Genomic DNA, 25,590 nt, shown 5'->3' on the forward strand with positions numbered 1-25,590 from the left:
TTTTACGTTGTTTGTATTCCTTCTGGATTTTTGCTTCTGAGTAAGTTAAACTATTTTGTTAATAGTATTGTTTTGTGCCACTGTAAGATTGTTTTTGCAAATTTTTTTAGTAATAACAGGGAAACTTGTGAAAGGGTATCATAGCTCTTTTGGCAATGACAGTCCACCAGAGTTCTATATTTCTGTGTATTCAAAGATAGATGGGGCTGAAAAGTGAAGCCTTTGTGCGCAGGACGGGGCAACAGTGCTTTTGACTCAAGTGCTGGATGAGCCTGCTATACCTCCAGCCTGCCCTGCTGTGTGTTTCTGCTCTTGTCCTGCAGTTTATGGCCTCCTCTACTGTACTGATGCTTGAGTGTGTGCTCTCCGGCTGCAAATCAGACAAGTGAGGAAGCCTGTGATAAAGCAGATCTTAAAACAATGAAAAAATGAGGGTAGGAAGCAGAGTTTCAGCAATTTAGATTTGCTACTGAAGAAAAGCACCATAAAACTATTGCCACTATTGATATATATATTCCCTCCCTCCTCACCTCTCCCTGGTAAAACATTCTTATTAAATGTATACCAAAAATGTTATGTGTGCTAGGGTAGTTTGGTAACTTCTCTCTGTTTTGCATCATTGGTTGGTTTGTTTTGGAGCATTTGCGGAAATAAGAGAGGTACATATAAGAATGGCACGGAGACATTGCTGTCTATAAATGCTGTATATAAATAACCAGTGAGGAGGTTGCTGTTCAATGTTTTTCTAACTAGGATGTTGAGCTGAAGTACTTAAGCTGTGGGGCATTTACGGGAGAGCTTTTCATGATTGTTTATTGAAAGGATATGTTAATGAAATGAAGTTGGTTTCTGTTGTGGATAGCACTAGAAACCCAATTTAAAAGTTGTATGGAAAATTAAGCTTTGAAGGCTGATAGACACTAATACTGCAGGAATATTAGCTTTTCTGTTTGTGGGTGGTTTTTTTTTTGTTTATTTGTTTTTTTTTTTCCGCTCTCAACATGGATGTGCAGCTGAGAGGAGACTAAGAGAGTCCAGTAAGAGTGAACAATTTAGGTCACAGTTTCTCATCACTTGTATCTGTGTCCTGGTCTTTGGTGGCATGGACTTAATTTTCTTCCTAGTAGCTGGTGCAGTGCTGTGTTTTCAGCTTTAATCTGAGAACAGTGATGATAACACACCAATGTTTTAGTTGTTGCTAAGTAATGCTTACCCTGGTCAAGGACTTTTCAGTCCTCTCATGCTCTGCAGTGAGCAGAGGCACAAGAAGCTGTAAGGGAGCAGAGACAGGAAACCTGTCCCAAATTAGCCAAAGGGACACTTTCCTGCATGATTCTATCCCAACAACATTCTAATTTGTTCTAGAGAACTGGTAAAAGATAAGAAAACATAGCTACAAGAAACTGAGAAAAACTGTAGGTAGGCATCGTAGGCAACAAGATGACTTTTTCTCCTGATTCTGAAGAGCAGACTACTTGAATTAAGTAGAAGTCCAACTACAAGCAAATTGCTTTTTTTTCAATCCTGTGCAATTTAGCTTTTTAGTCTCACTTGCTCTTAAGCTGATACATTCAGATATCCTGCTTGAGGTAGCCTGATTGTTTTTTAAAAGACCCTTTGTGCTTTAGTGGGAGACTATTTCTGTCCTTGGTAGTTTAATTCCCTGTTCTGCAGGATTGGTTTGCATGAATAGTTCCATTGACTCTTAGCAAACTCTGCATTCAGGCTCCTCAGCATTGGCACAGATGCAAAACCAGCATCTAGTAGATGCTGATTTGCAACCTGGACTTATTTTAGTTTCCAGCCTCTCAGGATGTAGAAGTAGCAGTTCCATACTTGCGGTTTTTGTAACCTAAGTATTGCTGTGGGTGTGCCTAATGTTGGTCTGAAGTGTTATGTCTGTAGTATCCAACACAGTCGTCATTGAATGCTAAATGTTTGTTCCATAGTGCCAGTAATTAACTATTAAAATTATGTATTGAACATTCTTCAGACAAAAAAATATAAACTAAGCAATTGTTTTATCATTTATTTTGAGAAGTATTTTACAGTATTGATTTTCATGTTCTGTCTACAATAGAGATTGTGACATTTTTGTACTTTGTTTTGGAGCTGAGATTGGGAGGGTTTGTGGAGACATGTAGATCTTAAGGTATCCCAAGGAAGGAAGAAATAAATTGCACAGGATTATTGTACTCATTGTTGTAAGCCCTTCAAGCACTTCTGTTGCCCTTATTAATGTAATTTGGCATGTTGTAAATTACACAGGTACTCACTGTAGAGGCACAGTAAGTTTTTTTTTTTTTAATATTTCAATTCAGTTATTGCATTTGACATATCTGGGTTGTTTTGGTGTTGTTTTTCTTCTTTTCCTAATAGGTGCAGGCAAAACACCAACTTTAGGAGGAGGATTCCATGCCAATCTGGGGAAGGAGTCACGAGCACAAACTCTACAGAATGGTATGTGCAAGCTTAGTTGTGCTGATATGACTTCTGTTTTTATTAATATGGTTCATTACAATAATTTTTTCAGTTCGAATGTGACCTCAAAACCTTGGCAGTTCACTTGTTACTCATTAGGCAAGTGTGCCTTGCGCTGATTTTACATTGTGCTCTCATTTGGTTGTTATACCTGATTTATGAGGTCAGGTAGCTGGCTGACAAAGGGTAATGGCACCTGATAATACTATTGTAGTTTAAAAGGGCTTTTTCAAGGTTGGCATTCCCATTGCACCTTTTTATTTTATGTTAAGCGATTGTGGCTTTCTATTTTATCAGAGTTCTTGAAAAGCTTTATGCGTGCTAATTTTTAAGTATACTCGTTCAAATGCTTTTGTTTATATGCACTAGAAGTGTGAGATAATGCATATATTATGTATATGTGCACAGTTGGTGGTAATTGTGCTTAATACGTGACTGTTGAACGGGGTGGGGGGGAATAGAAAAAAAGATTGTAGTGTCTGTAGGATATTTAAACATTCTCATTACATTTTAATTGAGATTTACAGAATCTACACTCTTAAAGTGAGTGAATAAACCCAGCTTTTACTACAGAAAGAGAATGTTCTTTGAGTTACTGTTACTCATATTAATGGACAAGAGTTGTCATTTTTTGGCTAATTAATACTCTTGTCTCATGACTCTTGGGTATGACAGCTGATGGACTGTCATATCAAACACTTGGAAGCTGACATAGTTAACCAAGGGACATAGATGGATTTTATTAATATGGTACTCTTTTTGGGGGTGGGATATCTTAGGTAAAGGTATTTTCCTAAATTAAAATCTTACACTTGGAACTCAAACACCACCTGCATAGGTGTGCAAAGGATAAGATTGATCTGATCCTGTATCTCCATAGGTATAGAAAGGTTAAGATTGATCGGTGTTATTGAAATGTATCCAGACTGATTTACTCAGCATTATTCACTGGATTTATATGCAGAATGTTTTATTCAGCTGTTTGTACTGAACAGTATTGAGCTCTGCTTGCTTGGCAGAGTAAAGCTTGCACTTTCTGTGAGCTAGTTTCAGTGTCAGGACCAAAGTTACTAACTTACAAGTTTTAAAAATGCCTATATAAAGTGTAACCTGTATAAGAAGTGGAATAAACCCACTAGAATACCTTTTACAGTTAGTAGTCTTTGGATGAACGCATTTTAATCAAAACTAATTTTATGCAGGCATTTAAAAAGTAAATTGGTCTGTGGTGCATATGGACTGCCCAGTTCCTTGTCTTTAATTGTAGAAGAGTAAAATGTTGAGGGGAGAAAATGCTATCCCTTTGCTTCTTGGAGTGCTTAAATCCTTCTAAAGCCCTTTTGGTTATGCTGGAAGCTAATCACAAATGAAGATATTGCAGGTGACTTCTTTCTTGGGTGAGTGTTTGCTGGCGAATGTGTCTGAGCATCTTCCTTCCCCACAGCTTTTCTGTGTGGGACCCCCAGTCATGCACAGTGATTCTGACTTGGCTAAAGTCCATCAGCATCAAATACAAGAAATGATGGTTGCTTAAAATCAAATTTAAATGAAATTATCTCCCAAACAGTTTTGAAACAGGAAAATAATTTGGCTTTCACATATACCTGTCTGAGCCTCTCCACCTGTTTTGTTTTTTTTTGTGGCTATCCTTTATATATGAAAAAAGTATTTGGTCTTTGATTTTGTAGCCAACTCTCATTTGTCATGCTGCCAGTCTGTCTCTGGGAAAATTATTTCCAATAAGCTAAGTGATGTTCTTGCTCAGTCCCAGGCATTGAAAGCAGCAGATGATATTTCAGGTAGAGCAATTGGTGTTTGAATGTCTTTTCTTTCTGCTGCTGTATAATGAGCTAGTTGTCTACTGTGTTTCATCACAGTTTGGGTTTTACATTGTTTTAATGGTAAATTGGGCTATGGCAGTGAACTTAGAAAATCTCACCCTGTCACTGTGGGCCAGTGATCATGGCCTGCTTTTTTTCCTGAAATTATGTTAATATCCATTGTGTTCAGACATGAAAGTGTGGCAAAGTAAATGAACTAACAGTATATATTTTAAAGAGAAAGTACGGGTTATTCATTGAGGGTAACTGAGGTGCATTGATAGTTGATTGTTTTAAAAATGAACAGTTATCCTTGGAGCACCATGCTATCTGATCAGAAAAAATGCTGAGCTGCTTACTTATTTATTTGCTGATACTACTACATTTGCATTTCTGAAGTTAACTGAGTTGCAAATGAACTGCTGAAATTAGCATCCCCTTGGGATGCCAGTGCAGCACAGCTTGCTAGAACTGTTCAGGAGACCTGTTCTGCAGCTTGCTGGTGGCTCTTGCGTCAAGGCTGTGTGCTACCTTCAGTACTGTAAGGACATGATTTTCCCCCATGTAGTCTTCTGTATGGGCTATTGCTGCAGGGAAGAACCAGGCTCTGGAAAGCAGGAATGGGTGGTAGATAGACTTCATCCCCAGTGTGTTCAAAAGCAGCTGAGAGAGCGTGTGTGTGGTCTGGGAATGCTGGCAGGTCTTGCACTGTGCCTGCTCTGCTTGCCAGCAACCTGCAGGCTTGACATGATGTGAGGAAAAGTCCAGCAATGAAGCAGGGGCTTGCTGGGTTTATTTTAAAGAAGAAAACCCCTCTCCCCCTGCTTTCCCTTCCCTCCCCTGTGTAGGCCAAATTCTTCCTTGCTGTAATGCCTTTTTCAGGGGAGGTGAAAAGATGGTGATCTGGGCTCACTGTCTTATTTAATCACTAGCAAAGCAGCTGGGGTTGGCTGAATGCATGATGCTGCTATTTTTTGAGGCTTTTAATGAAAGGATGTTTAGAGTTAGATGAAAACCAGTTTTTCATTAGAATTCCTAAGGTAATTGTACTTTTTTTTTTTTTTTCTTCCATTCTAAAGTGAAGAAATGTGGAAATGAAATCTCTCAACAACTGCTCAACAGTTCTGGACTCTTCTACAAAATCATTATTTTATGCATCAGTGTTTTTATGTGTGCGTGTATGCTCTAAAGAAAGCCATGGACAAACCCTCAAGATTTTATAGTTTCCAGCTTTGTGTAAGAATGTCCAATACACAGAACTAGTCTGCCTTATCACACATGCCTTTGCTGTGTTTTTCCTTGCTGTTTATAATACGGTGGTGCATGGCAGTTCATAGTCTTGGTCTTCCTTTGCGTAACCATCTGATGTTCATGGGTGTTCGTTTGGGAATTGTCTGCTTATAAAAGCCTGAATCTTGTTTACACTTGCTAAAATATTCATGTAGGAAAGGCTAATTCTGTTGCATTTGTTCATAATCAGTTTGATTTTCAGCATGCAGTATTGTGCTGAGAGTGCTAAGCTTCAAAAGTTCAACAAGCTCAGGTCCACAAGATGCGTTGTATCTGTTCACATAGAGTTCACATTTGTAGCATAAATCCACACACCGTCTTGATGTGCAACCACCGGGGGTTGAAACACCTCTGATATGGTGTTTCAACTTTGTTTTAAAGGGTTTGACAAAATAGCCAAATGGTACTGGTTTTGTGAGAATTATGAATAAAATACTACCTCAGAGAGGGGACGCTTTGACAAGACTTCTATTTGTCTCTTCAATATACTCTACAGTATTGCCCAAGTTTTATGGTTACTTACAGGGCTGAAACGCAGAGTTCTGTCTCTTTAAATCTCATTTTACAGCTCTGGGCTGCATTACATAATCTCTCTAAATAGCTGGTTTATTCTTGTTTCCTTGCAGGCAATCTGCTCTCACTATATCCATGTCAGAGTCGTCGTTACAAGGGAGTTGTTCTTGACTTGGAGCTATTGAAAGCATCAGAGTCTTCAGTGGCCAAAAACAAAAGGGAGTGGGGAAGGAAGGTCAATGGCATGATTATAACTTGAAAGCTACAGTTGCAGATATTCAGATTTGGTTTGAACTAAGTTTGAAGATTGCAGCTGCATCTGGCTTAATCCTATTTCTGAACTCTTGTGCTGTGTTTTCAATAATTTCTTTAAATGAATGTGTTTTCCCTTAATCCTTCTAAATACCAAAACATAGCTAACAGTATTTTATTGCTAAATGGGAAGACATTTCTGAAGATGTTCTCTAAAGCATTTTTGACTGCTTACATTTAAACTGCTTGTTGAATTCTTTAACCTTCATGATCATCACTAATTTCGTAGCTGGTTTATTACAGGTGATCATAGTGCCAGAACTATACAGCATGAGTTAGACTAGGAAAGCATACATGTGAAGAACATGAATATACAAAGAAGAGGAACAGAGGAACTGTTTTACAAAACAATGAGAAACTACTTTACAAAACTAAACCAAGGGAGGAGAGTATAGTAGAATCCTAGAATAATGTAGATTGGAAGGGAGCTCTGGACATCCACAAAATGGTGGCTCTGAAGTTGCATTAAACTGCTCAGGGCCTAGTGCAGCTGAGCTTTGGGTATCCCTAAGGACGGATATAACACAATCTCCCTGGACAACCTGTTCTGTAATGCTTGACTACCCTCATTGTGAAGAATTTTTTTCTTATATCTAGTCAGAACTTATTCTGATGAAATGTGACTCTTGCTTCTTGTCCTTTTGCTGAGCATCTCTTGACAATTCTGGCTTGATCTTCCTTCTAACCTCCCACTGAGTAGCTGAAGACACGAGTGAGATCTTCCCTGTTGCTTTCTCATCTTAAGACTGAGCAAACTCAGCTCTTAGCCTCACGCCATGTGCTTCAGTCTCCAGTCTCCTAATCATTTTAGCATCTCTGTGCTGGACTTGCTCCAGTATGTCAATGTCTTGTCTTGTGCAGAGGAGTCCTGAACTGGACAAGTATAGTCTCCCAAATGCTGAAGAGGGGATAATAATCGCTTCCCTTGACCTGCTGGCTGCATTCTTAATAATGCAACTCCAGGATGTGGTTAGCCTTCATCACTGCAGTTGGGTGCTGCTGTGTCATGTCCATCTTTCTTTCCATGAGAAATCTAGATCCTTTTCTGCAAAGCTGCTCCCTAGCCAAACAGTTCCCTGCTGCAGTTCTTCTGTCCCAGGTGCAAAAAAGATTTGCATTTGCCTTGTTGAACTTTATGAGGCCTCTGCCAGCTCATTTCTTCAGTATCTTAAAACACCTCTGAATAGTGGCTTTGCCCACTAACGTATTGACCAATGTCCTGATGTAATGTTGGCTGCAGGCTGGCAAAGAGAACTTCCTGTCTCATTGTTCACGTTGTTAATGGAAGCATTGGACAGTATAACTTCAGTTTCAGTCCCACTTGTAAACCTGGTTGAAGTGCTGACCACTACCCTTTGAATCTGGCCAGTTTTTAACTCAACTCGCAGTTCACCTATCTAGTCTGTATCTCCTCTATTTGGCTGCCAGGGAGAATGATGAAATGTAATGCCTTCTTTGCCTCTGTCTTTACTCCTGCAGACTCTCCCCGAGGGCCCCGGATTTCTATAGCCCCAGAAGGAGTCAGGACAAAGGAGGAGTTTGCTTTGGTAGATGAGGATTGGGTTAGGGATCAGCTATGCAAACTGGACATCTGTAAATCGATGGGTCCGGATGGAATGCACCCACGGGTGCTGAGGGAGCTGGCGGAGGTCATTGCTAGGCCACTCTCCATCATCTTTGGTAAGTCGTGGGAAACGGGCGAGGTGCCTGAGGATTGGCGGATGGCAAAGGTCACACCAATCTATAAGAAGGGCAAGAAGGAGGACCCGGGTAATTATAGACCGGTCAGCCTTACCTCCATCCCTGGAAAGATGATGGAACAACTTATTCTTGACTCCATCACTAGGCATATCAAGGATGAGGGGGTCATTAAGAACAGCCAACATGGTTTTATGAGGGGGAAGTCATGTATGACCAACCTTATAGCCTTCTATGAGGAAGTGACTAGGTGGAGGGATGATGGTAGAGCGGTAGATGTAGTTTTTCTTGATTTCAGTAAGGCATTTGATACTGTCTCCCACAGCATCCTCATAGATAAGCTAAGGAAGTGTGGGCTTGACGATCAAGTAGTGAGGTGGATCGAGAACTGGTTGAAAGGAAGAAGGCAGAGAGTTGTGGTCAATGGCGCAGAATCTAGCTGGAGGTCTGTGACTAGTGGAGTTCCCCAGGGGTCGGTGCTGGGACCGGTGCTGTTTAATATTTTCATCAATGACCTGGATGAGGGAATTGAGTGCACCCTCAGCAAGTTTGCTGATGACACAAAACTGGGATGTACTGTAGGTTACCCTGCTCTTGCAGGGGGGTTGGACTAGATGATCTTTTTAGGTCCCTTCCAACCCTTGGGATTCTGGGATTCTGTGATTCTGTGATTCTGTAATGAGGGGAAGAGCACAAGTTACTGTTTACCTTGACTGCAGTGTGGCTTTTATTGCAGTCAGGCATGATCTGCCTTTATTAAATCTGTGGTGGTAGTTCCCAGTAACCTTCTTTCTTTTCTGTGTCTGGAAAATTATTTCTGAGTAGATTTGTTCTGTAGCCTTCCAACAGGGTAGGCCAACTCACCTCCAGTGTCCTACTTTCCTCCTGAAGGAAAAGCCTGATGCTTCCTGTCTTCTAGTCAAAGACAACATTCACAACTTGCCTGGATATGTTCCTGCGTAACCTGCTCTAGGTGGCCCTGCCTTGGCAGGGGGTGTTGGACTTACATGATCTCCAGAGGTCCGTTCCAACCCTAATGATTCTGTGATCTGTCATTCCTGCAACTTTTTAAAGATGGCAAAGATGCCTCTTACCTTACTCCCAGCTCCCTTAGCATGCTCAGGTGTACCCCAGCCAGTCCAATTGACTTGTGGATGTAGATTTTGTTGAAGTGTTTGGTCTTTCTCTACCATAGGTAATGCTGCATTTCTTCAAAACTCAGATAGAGTGAGCTGTGAGACCTGAAAACAGAGATTGCAATGGAAGACCAAGAAGATTCATGAGCTGCTATAAAGACAAGCTGCCACACTTCCTGCTTGCTCAACTTCCTGCACATCCTGCACAATATGGAGTGCTCTTTTGCTTTGGGGAGACTGTACTTGAAGACTGACCAGTCTTTGTGGCCCCTTTGGCCTTCATCGCAGTACCTCAAGGGGTCCTGTTTACCTCTTCTCTGAGCAAACTGAAGCCTGCCCTCTGAAATTCAGGCTTGTAATAATGCTACCCGTTTTCATTGCACTCCTCAAGATCTGAAGCTTTATTATCTCAGTGGTTTTTGTAACTAAGCTTGCCATCAAACTGTAAATTCTCCACCACTTCTTTCTTTCTAGAGAATGGTGGATGTATCACAGTGCTGCTCCTACTTGACCTGTTCTGAGTGTGCTCTAGAAATCCATTGCTTATGCCCCACTATGACTCCCTTCCAGCAGATGCCAGTGTGCTTACAGCTCACCATGGGTACCAGGACATCTTCCATTTGTTTAAAGAAGGCTTTATCTTCAAGATCAGGTGGTCTGCAGCAAATGCTCTTGACAGTGTTTCCTTTGGCTTCACATCTCATCCAGACTCATTAACTCTTTATTGGCCTATCATTTGTTTTTCAGCAGAGCTTCACACATTCAAACTTCCTTTGTGTAAAACCAGTCCTCTGTCACCTTCCCTGGCTGTCTTTTTTGTGGACCTTTAAAGCATCCATCTCATGATTCCAGTCATGTGAGCTGTTCTATCATATCTGTCATCCCACCCTGAATTTGTAGTTTTGCAGCTGCAGCTGTGCATTGACTTTGAATTATTCCACATTTTTTCCTTTGCCGAATGTAGTCTTTTCTTTGATTCTTCATTCTGGATCAGCTCCTATCTCTGGCTTCAGTTTCAATAATGAAACTTCTAGTCTCTCGTCTTTTTTGCTTTCATTTCTGTTGGGGTAGAAGCTAGTCCTTGTCTCCACCTTCACTGGAGTGGAAAACCCATGGGATTTTCTCTTGTCTTTGAACCATTGCTTGAAGTTCTCTTTTTCTGGTTTTGTCTTGTATCCTCCTACATTTCTTTACTCGCTGAGGCTTTGAAAGACTTCCTCCTCTAGCTAGACCACTGCTTCAGTTTTATTCCCTTTGATCTGCCTACTGTCTTCTCCTTTGAGTCCTTTGTTATCATTAACAACTTCTGTCTCATTCGTTTCCTTGATCTTCCCATTTCATGTGTTAACTTTATCTCTCCTTGAAGGAGGATAAAGGGCATCTTCCACTTTATATTTAGGATAATCTTACATGGTTTTTACCTGTGGGTGTGTTTTGTTGGAGGTTGGTTGTTGTTGTTTCAAGTGTATCTTTTTCTTCATCAACATGCCTCTTCCATCTAGTCCCATGACATGGCTTGAGCTTGGGTGGCTCATCATCCTGCAGTCCTTTCAGGGTCTCTGCACAGAGGCAGACAGATCTAGGGTGTGATTCATTTAATCCGAAAGGAAGTGAAATGACTCATTCTCTAAAGTCTATGTTTCTCTTTACTCACTGAAGGGAAGTCTAGATTGACTAAGCTCAGATGCTTGTCTCTGAAGGTAAATGACAAATTGTTGAATTAAGATGGCCAGAACTGAACTACTGAATTACATCTTACTGCTCTGTCCTTTTTCATGTTAACAAGTTCAAGCTTCCTCCAGTTGAGGTCACTCACAGTTTACCTTTCTCTTGTCTTATAGCACAGCATCCCTCCTGGTTGGAATACTTAAGCTTTGCTGGTCTCCCTTATTCTGTTCCTGCTTTTGCTTAGCCAGAAAAGGGAAAAGCTAGAAAAGATAGTTCTAAATTTTCTTAGAGCTGTTGGTTCAGTCTGTATGTGGACTCGGGATGATCTCAGTTGGTACTTTTAATTTTGAAGATTGTCCTTGAAGTTGACTAAAAAAAAAAAAAAAGAAATTAAAGTCTTAATCAAATGAGGTAAGAGAACTTCTGTTGTCTTAACTAATAACAGAAAATATTTGTGTTCAGCTGCTTTGTTGACAGTCAGGCCTGTTTGTGACTCTGGAGTTGAGGGTGTGTTTCATGATGGCTTTGCTCTAGTTGAATGTAGGCAAGAATCCTGTTGTGTCAGGAAAGCATAAAACTCTGCTTCATTTTGACAAGCAAGAAGAAATGCCTTCTAAAATACTGCATGCTTGTGAAATCTGTTGCTTGTATATTGAAGTTTTGCCTTCTGATATCTTGAAATTTTCCCTGTTAACTTTGACAATTTCTGTGTGACAGAGTACGATTTTTTATATATATATATATATATATATATCTATCATGTTTGTGGAATTCACTGATTGAAATTTATCTCCCTGCAGCCTTGTGTAGGTAATTGGAACCTGTCATTTCTCTTGAGAGCAATCCTTTACTTAACGACAATTTACCTAGTGGGCTAATGTTTTTTAAAACATTCACTTTTTATAGTACCATTCACAAGGAGATGAAGTTGGATATTAATAGATCTATCTTCCTTCTAGTACAGTGTGACAGAAAATAGGTAACTGCCTTTCTCCTCCTTCCACCCCTGCCCCCCCCCCCCCCCCCCAGTAATGTCTATCAAATCTGTGCTGGTAATCTGCCTCTTCTAACAAGCTGCTGAATTAAACCATTTTAGCTTTGGAACGTTGTTAGACAAGCTTAAAATACACTCCAGGTAACATAGCTCTGGTTTAAGTTCCATGTAGCTGCTGCTGTCTTTTTTGATCATGCCACTTCTATGGCATAAGACTGATTTTTTAGCATCCAGACACGAGTTTTGAAATGTTTGTGTCATTTCATAGGCACTGCGGTTCAAAACCTGAGAGGGAGAATGTTGTTGCTTTTTAATGCTCTGTTCTCTCATAGTGCCTAGTTCCTTTTTCATGTGTTGAAAGTGCCTTCTTGTTTTGCTCTATGAAATAAATTGGAGAGCTGATGATGTGACAGTGCAGGGAAGCATTCTCTAAGCCTGAGGGTTTGTGAGTGTGGTTTGCTGGTGGAGCTATTGCAGTTTTTTTGGAAGACAGCTTTTCTTAAATAATGACCACAGCATTAAACTTCTGGACCTTCTGTAGGACTGACAAATGACAGAAAGAAATCAGTGCCTGTCTATGGTGTTTTTTGTAAGGAAGACTGATTTAGTTGCTTTTGTTTTTGCAGACACACTTTTACTCATTTCACCTGCACTTTGCAGCTGGATACGAGTTAGCTATGATCCCAAGCTGCTTTCATCTAGTTGTTGCTGATGGTCTTGGAGGAGCCGACATGTATGTGTTGGTGTGGGATACAGGTGGCATCAGCTCAAGCGTGTCTGTGGAAGGATGTGCAAGCATGTTATATTCCTGTTGTAGGGCTGTAACAGCACCTGCTCAGGCACATCTGGCACAGTATCTGTCATAGGCATCCAGTGATGGCTGAGGGATCAATATCAGAACAGCACAAGTGGTGATGCTTCTCCACCACATTACCACTCATTCCTTATGCAGAAGTGAAGTGTATGTGTAGCTTTGATTGTCCTTATTGCCTTCCCAGTTGTGTCATGTGCCCTCCTAGATGGACAAGCACTGCTGTTGTATGTGGTATTCAAAAGTCAGGCAAAGATCTTGGCTTCCGCTCAGTGCCATTGCAACACCAGCCTTTCTCAAGCAAATACAGTACGCTGGTGTAAGACTCAAATGTAAATGTAGGTATTAAATGCAAATTAATGAAACTACAGGGTTCTGTACCAGGTATGAAATGTATGCTCAGTAGGAGGGTCCTTTGTCCAGTTCAGGAACACCAGCAGTTTTGTCAGCAGACTAACCTGTGTAAACTCTCTGCCCAAAGAAAGAAACCAACAAACAACTTAAACCCAAACCTTAGTCCTAGCCTGAACCAGAACAACTCTGTGCACACATGTAAGTTATTTTTAACCTGGATGATTGCTGCACTAGGACTTGCTGCAAGTGCAGTAGGTAGTTGTGTTTGCCCAGAGAGCTGATGTGCTGTGGTGTGCAAGGAGGAATGAGCTGTTGTGTAAAAAGTTGGGAGCTCCTTCCAGTGATATTGCCATCAGAGGCCTTCATCTTGTAGAGCTGCAGCTCTGGAGTGCAGTTCATGATAAGCATCTCTGACAGCTAAGCCAGTTTTATCCTGGCCTTGCCCATCTCTCATCTGCCCTTTCCCATTCCTTTCATTCAAATATGGCTTTTCCTTGGCTTGGGCTATGTGTTTGTTTACTGGGACAGTGAAAAGATCTGGGTTTCACAAGCAATATAAAAAAAAAAAATAGTAAAATGAACCAACCCTTTTAAAAATTTTCCTATTTCCCTTTGATCATTTCACTCCTCCACATGCCACCACTGAGTGGAGGAGGGAACGGATGACGTAAAGATGAGCAGGAGCCTCTCAAACCGGCTTTGCAGCAGGAGAGACTGAACACAGGACTGCCTTGTGAGCTTCTCTCTCACTTTTTAGTTTTTTTTTAAACATATATTTATAGCCCACTGTCCTGTTATGTTCAGTCCTGCACAGTTACAGAGAAGGAAGGTGTTTCCTGTTCTTTTGGCTTGACTTAATATGAGTGGGAAGCTTTTTAGAAATGTTCTGTTCATTGACTGCTGCTAGCAGATGGATGCTCTCTGCTTGAAGTGCCTCAGGCCGTTATATCTTCCGTTTTCTCCCCCTTCCTCCTCCCAGCGCACAGCCTGGGGTGTGCAGGCTGTGCTAATTTAGTCACAACTTAAAAAGGAGTGATGAAAAAGAAATGCTCAACTCTAATAGAATTCATGTCGCTCCCGATGTCTTTAGGGAGTACTTTTTCATTTCAGGATCCCTAAGGATTTTTCCAGCAATGTGTGTTAGATGTTCTGTGATTCTTTGCTGGAACAGCAGTAAAATTCTTGATGCATTAGGACTAAAATGCTTATTCTGTTTATATATAGCTCCATTCAGAATATACAGCATACATGACATCCAGTTTGAGTTTTCAAGTGATTTTCATTACCTAGGCTTGACTGTTTCTGAGGTGGCCTTTCTATTTGTATGAGCTTTAAACCAAACGTTTAAGCAAACAGTTCATCAAGCTAGGATGTTAAAACATTTGAACCAGTTACTGAATTTTACTAAACTGGCTGTTGCTATCTTGAGCTTTCACCACTTACTGATGGCCGTTGGCCGATGCTAGCTCTGAGGAGTTTGATCTGTTTTTTAACAGAATCACATAGTGTTGCTATTTATTGGTAAAAATCACATGTATTTTTAATGGGGAAAAATTGCCAGATTATACACAACCAGAATTAAAATCTGTTCTTGTTCTTCTGTGCTGATTACTGTGCCTTAATTTGGTGGGTGTCTTAATATTTTAAAGCTAAGATCACCAGGTGGTGCTGTTACACACTGCTTAAAATACTGAAAATAAGTTTAAATTCTGCCATTGTCATAGTTACTCAACTGTAATTTCATGGGAGGAGCAGTGGAAAGAGAATTTCTTTCTCTAATCATGTCTTTAAAGTAGAGATTTTTCTGAAGATTTTGGGTTTGCTGTTCTGCTAGCTGCTCAGAGTGAAATTTGCCACACATAGTTTTTGACCACCTCTGTGAAGATGGTACACAGGATAATTTAAGAGGTTGGATAGTGGGTTTGTGGGACCATGTCCTGGCCATAGCCTGTGTGACTCTTGGGTGATGAGTTTACAAAGGTTTGCGTTAAGTAATGAAGGAGGATAACATTCAGGTATTGCATGTTTTATCAAATGTGGAAGGTCGAAGAGCGATCTCTCTTCATATGCTGAACATAACCTACTTCATGCATGATATTTAATTTAACCTTGTGAGTTTTGAAGGGCAAGAACTCCAGCCAGCTCTGGAAGAAGGCTCTTTACAAAAACAATCTGGGTTCCTAATACACAGTTTTCTTTAAATGTTTTCAGTAAATGTAATGTTCTTCCTCTTATTTAGAACAAACTTCAAGTCTTGCATACAAAGTCATCTTTTTCCTCAGCACTTGTATAGTAATTGGAGTTGTAAAAAAAAGCTACTTTTTTAATAAGGCTTTGCAGAACTGGCTATTTATGGATAAATCGTGGAATGGGAAATCAAGAGTTTAAAGTTGCGAATTATTCATTTAGATGAAGATAATCCTCCCCTTATCCAACCTTGTATACTCAAAATAATTGGATCATGTTGGACAACGAAGACATCTAAGTACCAGTCTGCTTAGACCAAATCTAAGTACCATCAACCATGTAGATAGAAAAGAAGGAAGTTTAAGTAATAGCTGGAGGAGGGAAGACTTATCAAATGCATACCTCTCCTGAAGGCATTATTGTTACTTCTTACATTGAAAATGTAATACTTGAAAAATTGATTGAATTGTTTCCTACTTTTTCTAATAGAAATTAAAAGTAAATGATGCTAAGTAGAGACAGAAGTACAGTGCGGTCTCCTCAAACGCAGGCTGCAGTGTGAGTGAGGTCTAGCAATGTGGCAAAGAGTTGCTTTCAGCATGCTTAAGCCTTTTTTTGAGCTATGCTGTTTAGACCTACTCTGGATGTCAGCAGGAACTGTGTTTGCTTGGCATTATTTGTGATCCCAAATATGTACCTAGAAGTCTGGCTTTAATCACCTAGATTTAAAGCCTTTATGCTGTTACAACAAAGCTGTTCCAAACAAACACAGTATAAATTAAGTGAAAAGGTAATTTATTGCTTAGGTGTGTTTAAAGTTGGTTCAGAGGATTCCTGCATTTTCAACCAACAGAGGCTTCTCTTAAGTTTTAACGATAGAAAAATGAAGCAACATACATCTTGCTTCAAAGAAAGGTCATTAGCACTGAATGCAACAAAACAAGTGGCTAATTATATTCAAATGTGTGACTTCCTAAGAAGTTATATTATGCTAATGAGCATATAAATGATTGCTTAATAAAATCAATTAGGAACGGGTTTTTTAGAAGAAAGCTGTATATTCTTCCTTTTTGTGCTCTGAAATGACACTCGTTGATAAGTAGTACTTTTGAGTAGTATATTGTGAAATGTATAATACTAAGAAAGCAGTTTAGGATCATAGTTCCAGTTTCTGGGGGTTATACTCAGAGCTGGGTTCATGTATAAGAATTAGGCATGCATGTTCTCCTGTATTACTGTCATTCATTAGAGAGAATATATATGAATAGTACTTACATTGTACCTTAGATATGCTATTTCTTTTATAAATCAGTATTCAGGGAAAGCATTCCATGCATTTTTATGGTAGGAATCATAAACTTACTATTGTTACAAATGGAGCTGTATAATGCTCAGTAGTTTCCACTTTGCTTTGTAGTCTGTTTAGGATGGATTTGTAAGAATGGATTGCTCTCCAGAGACTGGTTGTTAGGTTTGGTCTGAGGGTGTCGTGTTGGATTTTTTTTCTAGCAGTATTGAGCATACTGAACCTGAAGGTTGCTTGTTTCCTGCCCTTGCAAATTTGATGTATAAGACACAGCTATCTTTAATGTTCTTCCTTTTGAGAAAGTATCACATTACCTTGCCTGAAAGGGAGATACAAACATTGCAGTTTCCAGCCACACTGTAATGGGGTGGCATGGGTGCTAAAGCATGGGTGGTTATCCATAGTAGTCATCTTGGTACTTATTTTCAGGGTATTGCAAAGCCACTTGATGCAGAAAGACATTTCTGGTTCCATTGGGCCTGTGTGTATACATGGAAACTTAGATGCATAGAAATTATTTCACGTGAAAAAAGATAACTGTCTTAAGTCAGGTTAGGTTATTAATGTCTTTGCTCTTGGGATATGTGTACTGCATGCTTTGAGGGACTGCATGGACAGTGGCAAACTTCTTGTTCCAAACTCTTTGTAGCATCTTAGACAAATAAAGGAGTTGCTTGTTACTGATGAACTGCTTTTAAGGCTTGCTGCTGTACTTCTTGCCAGTACCTGTGTCACTTCTTGCTCTGGCTGATGCCTGTAGAAAAGAGTCTGCTTTTTCTTCTTTTCCTGGGATTGTGTCTCAACACAAAATCTGAAGAGCACTGGGGGCTGGTGCAAGGGGTAGTACTGGGATGGGTAGGATACGTTGGATTTACCCTTCCAACTCTGGTAACTCCATCTGCTGATATTTTGCCTGAATTGTTCAGAAGAAGTAAATTTGTTCCAATCACTAAAAAATTATGAAAATACTCTTACAAAATAAAAATAGGTACAGTTGCTGCTGTAGTTGTACCTAGTTGTACAGTTGTACCTAGTCTTCAGGCTGAGGGCTTTGTGTCTTCTCTCCTGCTTCTTACTCTAGGTTTGCTATGGAGTGAAGAGAGGAAAGCAGACTTTATCTGAAAATGCCCCAAATCAGTAATAGTTCTTAGAGAGGAGTGAATTATAAACTACCAGCCTCCATTTGAGATGTGAGATGAATCTTCAGTGTTTGCTAATCCAAATTTGTCCGCATTTCTGAAGGTGAGCATAACTATCTTATTGTTAGCAAATCAGCATCTGTAAATAAGGGAGACTATCAGGGGGTAGGCTTATTATTGGGCCCCATGCAGCTTGCCAAATCCAAGCAGGTGTTATGTTTGCTTACTTCCCTGGCTGTGAAAGCTCTGTGAGTTCAGGGAAATAACTAGAAATAAAATTATTGAATGCCAGCTGGAATCTTGTGATTTCATAGTAGTACTAATGTGGGTGAATAGCTTTGCAAACACACAGTCTCTTTCTACCTAATAAAAATATAGTCCTATATCTAAAGGGTTTTTTCTTTTGGAAGGTAGGAGATGGGGAATTGATCTAACATTTTTTTAGCTGCATGACATTTGTGGCTTTAAGCTTAAACACAACGAAAATAATTTACAAGAATGCTAGTGATGCTATGGGAAAATGTGTGTCTTGAGATGATTCAAAATCATCTCTAAGTAGATTTAGAAACTATGGTTCCTAACATGCACTGGAAGGGGGAAAAAAATACTGCTTCTGGTGCAAGCTGAATTGGTCCTTGAGCATGTCAAGAAAGAATACCACTTCTCAAGTGATTTTTGGAACAAATCCAGGGTGCTTGTGAGGTGATGTTTGTTGTCTGAGTGGTCTGTGTTATTCCAGCTGGCCTTATACTAAAGATTAACTCTTGCTTGCTGCCAGCTTCTTTCTTGAGAGCAAATGGGTATCTGTAGCTTTGGTCAAAATAAAGTTGTTAAACATCCTGTGGATCATAAATGTATTTGTCTCTTTCCATTCTTGGTTCATCATGAGTCTACCATGCTTTGAGGAGACCATCTGCCATCAAAGGTAGTTTGTACCTTATTTCACATCCTGGAGAACTGGGAATAGAAAGAATGTCCTTTTTGAAGGATTACATTGGTGCTCACATGCTCTTTTTTTCCATTAACTGGATAATATTCCTACTGTAAGTGTGGATAGTTTTGTTTTCCTTTAACTCTGTTCTTTACTTTTTTGATCTGACATGTACAAAAAATTTCATTCTGAGATGATTGCTGTGTTTGATGCCAGCTTTAAGAAGATAAGGAAACTTGGTGTTGATCAAGGTCTTTGAGACAGAGAAAGAAAGCTTTGAGGTTGCTTTGGATCACTGAGAAACATTGATTTGTCGTGGCAGGAAAGTCAAGTTGTGGTATTACAGTGACACTGAATGTTGAATACCAAATATAATCCTAGGAAAACTTGGATAAAGATGAACATAAAGGAGTGTAAATGATGACATGGAAACAAAAAATCAAGTTCTTTAAAGAGTATATTTGGAGTGCTTTGTCTCCTCTGCATTTCACAGAAGTAAAGGACTGCCACCTGTCTCCATGGTTCAATATGGAGAATTGTGTGTGGTTTTCAGTCTCCTCCAGACACACTCACTGTTAAGAAGAAGGATCTTTATGTCAGATATCCATTCCTGATTTAGCCTGTAGAAAGCATAAGAGAGAGACAACATTATAACAGCCACTTGGAGGAAAATGTCGTTGAAGTTTGAGTGTTATGATCTCAAAATGATTAGAGGTGCAGTTTCCAGAAGCTAAAACCACACTTGATTTGGGGGCCCTCAGAAATGCTTGGTTTTGCCGAGTTCAGTTTCTCATCTGTAGAAGCATGGCTTTCAATAGGAGTAAAATGCTTATGGTAATTAAAACTGGATTAAATGAAGTGGCACCTATGGTTCTTGTTAATGATAATGTAGTAGAATGATGTTTGACTATATAGAAATCATAATTTCAATGTGTCCTGTTGCTGTTGTAGCTGCCAGGGTCGTGGGTATGTAGATGTAAGGTTACCTTGCACAAAACTATGTAGAACTCCACCTCTCTTTCTGCTTTTCCTAACACTCTAAAGTACAAAAGGTAGGAAGAAGGTGGGAAGGCCAGATTATAATTGTTTTGCAGAGAAAAAGTGTGGTCCTTGATTAATGTTGCAGTAGAACTTCAGAGGCCTTCAGTGAGGAGCTGCTTGTAGCATAAACAGGTCTGAGGCAGGCAGTTGATTGAAATGTTTGTTTATTCTTGTGGGATCTTAAAAGAGGTCAGTAAGTAGAATTTATTCTATCAACTCTGAAGTGATCTGTTGGTTAGGTTTGAGATCATGCTGATGTTAAGCGCTTCCTTAGGACAACTTACTTGATTGTAGGTCCAGAGACAAAATGAGTAACAGTGAAAACTCATACTGATGTTTACATCACCTTCCTAATTGAAACTTTGAGGCAGGTAGTGTTTTATAGCCAATTTATTTAAAAACAGATTTTTCCAAACACTGGCACTACTCAGAGAGCTGTTATATAGTTGGGACCTGTCTGTAGTCAAACTTGGGCAATGTTAAATTCAAATAGCTCATTCTCAAACCGGAATAAGAACTATTCCTGGATATGTTGCAGTCAATACTTTTCCTTGTGTTGAACATCAGCATCTACTCTGTAGGAGCAGTGACAGTATCAGGGGAGAAGAATGCATGTCTCCTTGAATGATACCTGTTAGGTCGCTGCATAGCAATCATCACATAAATGCACTTATTTCTGTTTAAGTCTTTAGTCAGTATTTTCACCATGCCATATTACCTAGGGGAAAATGAATTAGCGCATCTAATCTTGGATATGTATGTTTAATGGATGATCTCATATCCTATCTTGGAGTCCAACTGCGCAGAAAAAGACCTGTTGTAATTGATCTTTTAGGTTTAGCGTATAAAGAACAGAAAAATGTAATTGTGCTTACCCAGAACTTTCTTATGCATACTGGAGGCAAGTGGGCGATCTAGAAGAGCAAAGGAAGTTGGTATCTAAAGATTTGATTATGAAAAAAATCTCAGTCTTTGTTACATGAAAAAGTATTGAGGGGTTTTTGTGGTGTGTGTTGTGAATACAGTGTGTAATTTGGAAAAATGAGAGAGTGGTGACTCTAGTGAGAGGCAGGAGCTTGAGTAGGTAGATCTTGGCTGTACAGGTCAGGCTGGTCTGTCTGATTGACATTGGGTCTGTATTGTTCTGCTGCCAAACTGTGAGCAGACTGAAGGCTGTTGTACTAAGCCAGCAGTGATGGCTATTTAGGGAGGAAAAGGTGGGGGATTTTTTTTCCCCTGTTCTGTACACCCAGAATACAGAATGATTCTGTCATGCAAAGTGGCCTCTCTCTTAAGCTTACAGTTTTGCAAAAGGACAAGAACTTAGACTAGTTAATCATTTTAGCCCACTTTACTCATATGGGATCACTCCATGTCATGCATTTTTCTTGTGTTTTGACCTTCCTGGATTCATATGTTCCAAGCAGTGGGAGTTTCCACCAGTTCCCCTGGGAAAGTATTGCAAGCTCCACTGACTTTTGTTGTAAATTCCCATTAACATGGTGCTTACATTTTCCTTTAATGGCATGTTATTAGTCCTCAGGCATGGATTCACACATATCTATTTATGGCTTAAACTTCTATTATCCTCCAGAAATCTTGTGATCTGCTCTTCTAGCAGATCATGTTTTGTAATTTGGTGAGGGCTATGAATTAAATCTCGGGGTCTTTGAACACCCACCACGTATCTCTCCACAGTGCTTCCGTCCTTAATTCTGGGGTGATCATGGTTCCTGAGGTTCTGTTCAAAGTCTAGTGGGAATTCCCTCTTCCCAGAACAGTGGCTGATGATGTCCCATATGTAAGGGGTAGCTTCATATAAATGGATCACAAACATACAAATAGAAAATACTTGACATATTTGAATAGTATCTGAGAGCCACATTGACTCTGTAGAAATGCATAAATGGCATTGTAATTTTAATTCTTTACTGGAACAGTCTGTATGTCTGACTTACATAAATGTTACTGTTTAAAAGAAATATAAGGCTGTTCCTGAAATATGTGCAGTCTCTCTTTAAACATAAATCTCCTTTCAACTCCAAGCCAAAGTAGATAGCACAAGAGACTGGCTTGATAAATAGCATCACTGATTCACTATGTTGTTTAGCTGAGATTTGTGACAACCTTCACTTACGTTTAGTTTTAAAAGGAAGGGAATGCAAAGGTGAGGCTGAAGTGCTGTCCGGAACTTCTTCCGTCATCTGTGGGCAGTGCACAGATAAAATTATCAGGGGTAGTTGTAATCTGATCTGATCTAAATAGGCCTTTTGTGGTAAAGAAGAGCACCCCCTTCAGATTCATATTCCCTACTTGTTATTTGTAGGTGATGGGCTCTGCTGTCAGGGACAAACTAAGGGCAAAATTTCATTCTTTAGCTGCAGCCTGGATAAAGATTGATGCTTTCTTACCTAACTGCCAGGGTTCTTAACCCTTCTGTATAAAGGAAGAAGTATTTGACTGCTCTTGTGAGCTTCGTATAAAAACACCTTAAATAAGTATTAACCTAATACAATCTTTCTTGCTTTTGTAAAGGTTCTGTGCCTTTCCCAGCTTGATTTCACTTCTCTCATTCTGCTTCCATTTTTAGATCAAGTTTTATCTCTTATCCCTTTGATATCCATAATAACTACTTCTTCACCCAGCCCTCAACTACTTATTTCTACATCCTTTTTCCCTTGATGCCTTCTCACCATATTTCCATTTTTTTGAGATTTAAGATATTTGCCAATTAGTTGATATTCATGAAATTTTTACTTCTGGAATGACTGTGCCATACATCATCTTTGGCTGCCAGTCGGGGAAGGTCTGGATGGTCAGAGAGAGCCCTTTGTTAGATTTGCACATAGAGCTGGGGTAGAAGAAAAGAACTGCCACACCCCCCACCCCCCAAAACCCCTCCAAACCAACCAACCAGCAAAACCAGAGCCCTAAAGCAGCTTGGGGCTCACAGGCTTTTTTAATCCTGAGAAAGCAGCAGCAACCTAAGAACAGTTTCAGAACAGAGTGTGTGTTAGTCTCTGTCAGTAAGGTCTTTCCTGCCTACACAGTTGGATGATGGAGAATGGAAATAACTTGTATTAACAGCTGTATTTTGACAGAACAACTGGCGTGCAGAGGAGCAGGGCTGAACTCTAGGGGAGGAAAATTGTTCTCTGTGTGTGTGAGGACGAGTAAATTCTCAGACATGTTCTAAAAGGTGTAGGTATTAAGAGTGTAAAGGTGGACAAGGAAAGGAGGGAAGGTTCATTGAAATATGCAGGAGCCTTTTGGCAGGAAGAGAGAAAGGCTAGACTGGCTTTTATAGCAGGGAAGGTGGATTAAACATGAAGATTTATTGTTTATTATTATTATTACTACTATTACTATTATTAGTAATATTTAAACAATCTGTGTGTTTGTGTGACCTTAGCTAACAGTTGCGACAGTACAGCTGGGAAGTGGTAATTGTTCAGCTGTGGTGATTCATTTACTCCTGTTCTTGTCCCTGTCCCCTTCGCCTCAGTGGCAGTTCTAGCGGCTGGATACCTTCAGCTCCTGAGTATTTCTAGTCCATGCAAAGCACCTTGATTCCCAGGGCTCCTGTCTGCTTCCGTAGTGTCTGCAAGACTCTGAAAAATGGCTCCTGTCAGTTTTCACTCTTTGCCTTGCAGAAGCCCACATCTGCAGGGAAGGCACTAGAACTTGCTGTCAGGGAGCAGATAACTCTGTACTGATTTATATGCTGTTCACATCTGCAAAGTTTTCCATTGCAGCAATGGATCCTTTTGTGTTTAGTCTTCATTTTTGTATTATGTTAAAGATTTTGATAACTTTTACCAATAGGCAGCAATTTATTTTTTCTTATATTTTGCTATATTCTTGAATTTTTCCAGCTGTGTAGATTGATGACAGTTGCTTATTCGTTAAATGCTTTTTGCTTTGTAGGTACAAAACAACTTCTGATCTCTCTCATAATGGTAGAATTATGGGGTTTTAAAACTAAAAAATGTTTTTTTTCAAAGCTGTCAGATTATGTCATGAGCAAATTTTTATTTTTTTTTTTTTATATTGCAGTGATGTAGAAATGGGTTTGGATGGTTGAAGGTAGTGCTTGGATCAGCAGTAATGCTGTGTGACAGGAGTAACAATTGGTAATTGATAAGTGTGAGGAAGAAGCTTTACATGTATATAGATATAGAAAACCTCTCAGAGTAACTGTCACTTAAAATGTAATTTAAAAAAAAAAAAAAATCATTGTCCAAACAAATCAGAGGAAGATTAAAGCAAAGCCTAACTGACGGTGCTTTCAGAAGGAAGTCTTGCATGCTCAAAAGCTACCGCTACCTAAAAGTTCTTAAGTTTTTCTTTCTAATTCCCCTAATGTCAGATAGATAAGGGTTATGTTACGTTAATCATACATGTGCTCACAGTTCTTGCCAGTAGTGCAGACTTCCAGCTGTTTCAACTTTGAAACAGCTGCAAATCTTACGTGAGTATAAAATTCAATTGACAAAACTTTTGGATATAACAAAGTCCATATTTGTTACTTCCAAAATTAATCTTAAATGACGTGAAGCATTTAAATATACAAACAACTAATGAACAAGTTAGCATTTGTTTATACTTTATTTGTGATAAGTCAGTCTGTGCTGTAAGCTCACTTACAGGAGATGAGTGGCGAGGGTTGAAAGCAGTACCAGAGAGGCAGGGGGAAGCATAGGGGTAGTGTGTACTTTTCTCTTTGACCCATTTAGGCTGCACTCTCACATTCGCTTTAAGTCAGTCCATGTGTAAGTTCTGCTGACAACATTTCTCCTCACATTCTGCTGCTGTTAGGGCTTGGGAGGATGCTTGTTGAGTTATATGAGTGGACTGGTTCAAATGGAAACTTAACTGACTTAACTAACCTGTTTCAGCATGTGACCACATAAATGTCGTGCTGGAGGTGGGAACGCTGTCTGCAGCAATGGCTTGGGCTTTAACTTGACTTACACCAGTTGTGATCCATTACTTTCAGGAACTGGTGAATCAGTAGACTGGTGTTTTGGTATGGGTGTTTTTTGGTGGTAGTTTTTGGTTTTTTTTAATGTTAGCTTTGGCTATGATTTTGCAACTTGACATCAGAAGTGAAGTTCAGTAAGGTCTTTATGAGCAAGAAGTTCTTTATCTGTGTTAAAAAATACAAAACCATTAAGTGGGGGTAAGAAACACGCAAGCCACTGTCTTAAGGATAGTGGGGCAGGATAAGATTAGCACCAAGTTAGGTGCAGCCCTGCCTCACTCTTCTAGGTTAATGTTACTGAAGTTGAGGTAGCAGTTAGATCGATAATGGGAATGAAATGGCAGCAGCAGAAGTGCCACCTGTGAGGGAAGCAGAATTCCAGGAATTGAAGGCACAAAAAGTCAGAGGAACTGCTTATGATGACAGATTTTTCAGCATGGGTAAGGGGAATTAATTCAAATGGCCAGTTGCTGTATATGCAGAGAGGCTGTCCATGTGGGAATGGTATTGTATAATCAAGGAATGGGAAAAAGTGCTTGAGGAGGGTGGTTGGGGAAGTTACATGGTTGCTCTGCAGGCCTGCTTTGGCATTAATGGAATACAAGGGCCAATTTTGACGGAATTAATACTTAAAGAAGTACAGTTAAGTGCTGGGAAGGGAAGTTAGCAGCAGGTTTTCTAGGTGAAAATAGCTTAGTATCAAATATTTAAGAAGTGGTTGGATTAGTGTCCACTGTCTGAACTTTTAAGCTATTACTCCTAAAGATGTGTGCTAGTTCTCTTTAGCTGACTGAATGAACATTTGACATGCAACAGAAGGGCTTCACTGAGAGGGATGGGGAGCTGCACCTGGTAGGTGGGGTGCTCTCAAGAGAGGTAAAATGGATGGATGGCTTGGGTGCTCGTCAGCAGGCAGAGAAATAGA

General features: G+C 39.8%; 1 protein-coding gene across 2 annotated transcripts in view; it reads left to right on the top strand.

The window, feature by feature from the left end:
• The window catches only part of BRF1 (BRF1 RNA polymerase III transcription initiation factor subunit), a 221,134-nt gene that overhangs the window by 11,908 nt on the left and 183,636 nt on the right, over nucleotides 1-25,590 (top strand). For both annotated transcript variants that reach the window (XR_010613570.1, XM_065683412.1), the window contains exon 2: nucleotides 2,380-2,460. Coding sequence is in view for 1 of the 2 variants with exons in the window: in XM_065683412.1 (XP_065539484.1) it covers nucleotides 2,380-2,460 (81 nt within the window). In the remaining variant the exon portion in view is untranslated. The remainder of the gene's footprint in view (nucleotides 1-2,379; nucleotides 2,461-25,590) is intronic.

Source organism: Lathamus discolor, chromosome 6, assembly GCF_037157495.1.
Source record: "Lathamus discolor isolate bLatDis1 chromosome 6, bLatDis1.hap1, whole genome shotgun sequence".
Classification (NCBI taxonomy): domain Eukaryota; kingdom Metazoa; phylum Chordata; class Aves; order Psittaciformes; family Psittacidae; genus Lathamus; species Lathamus discolor.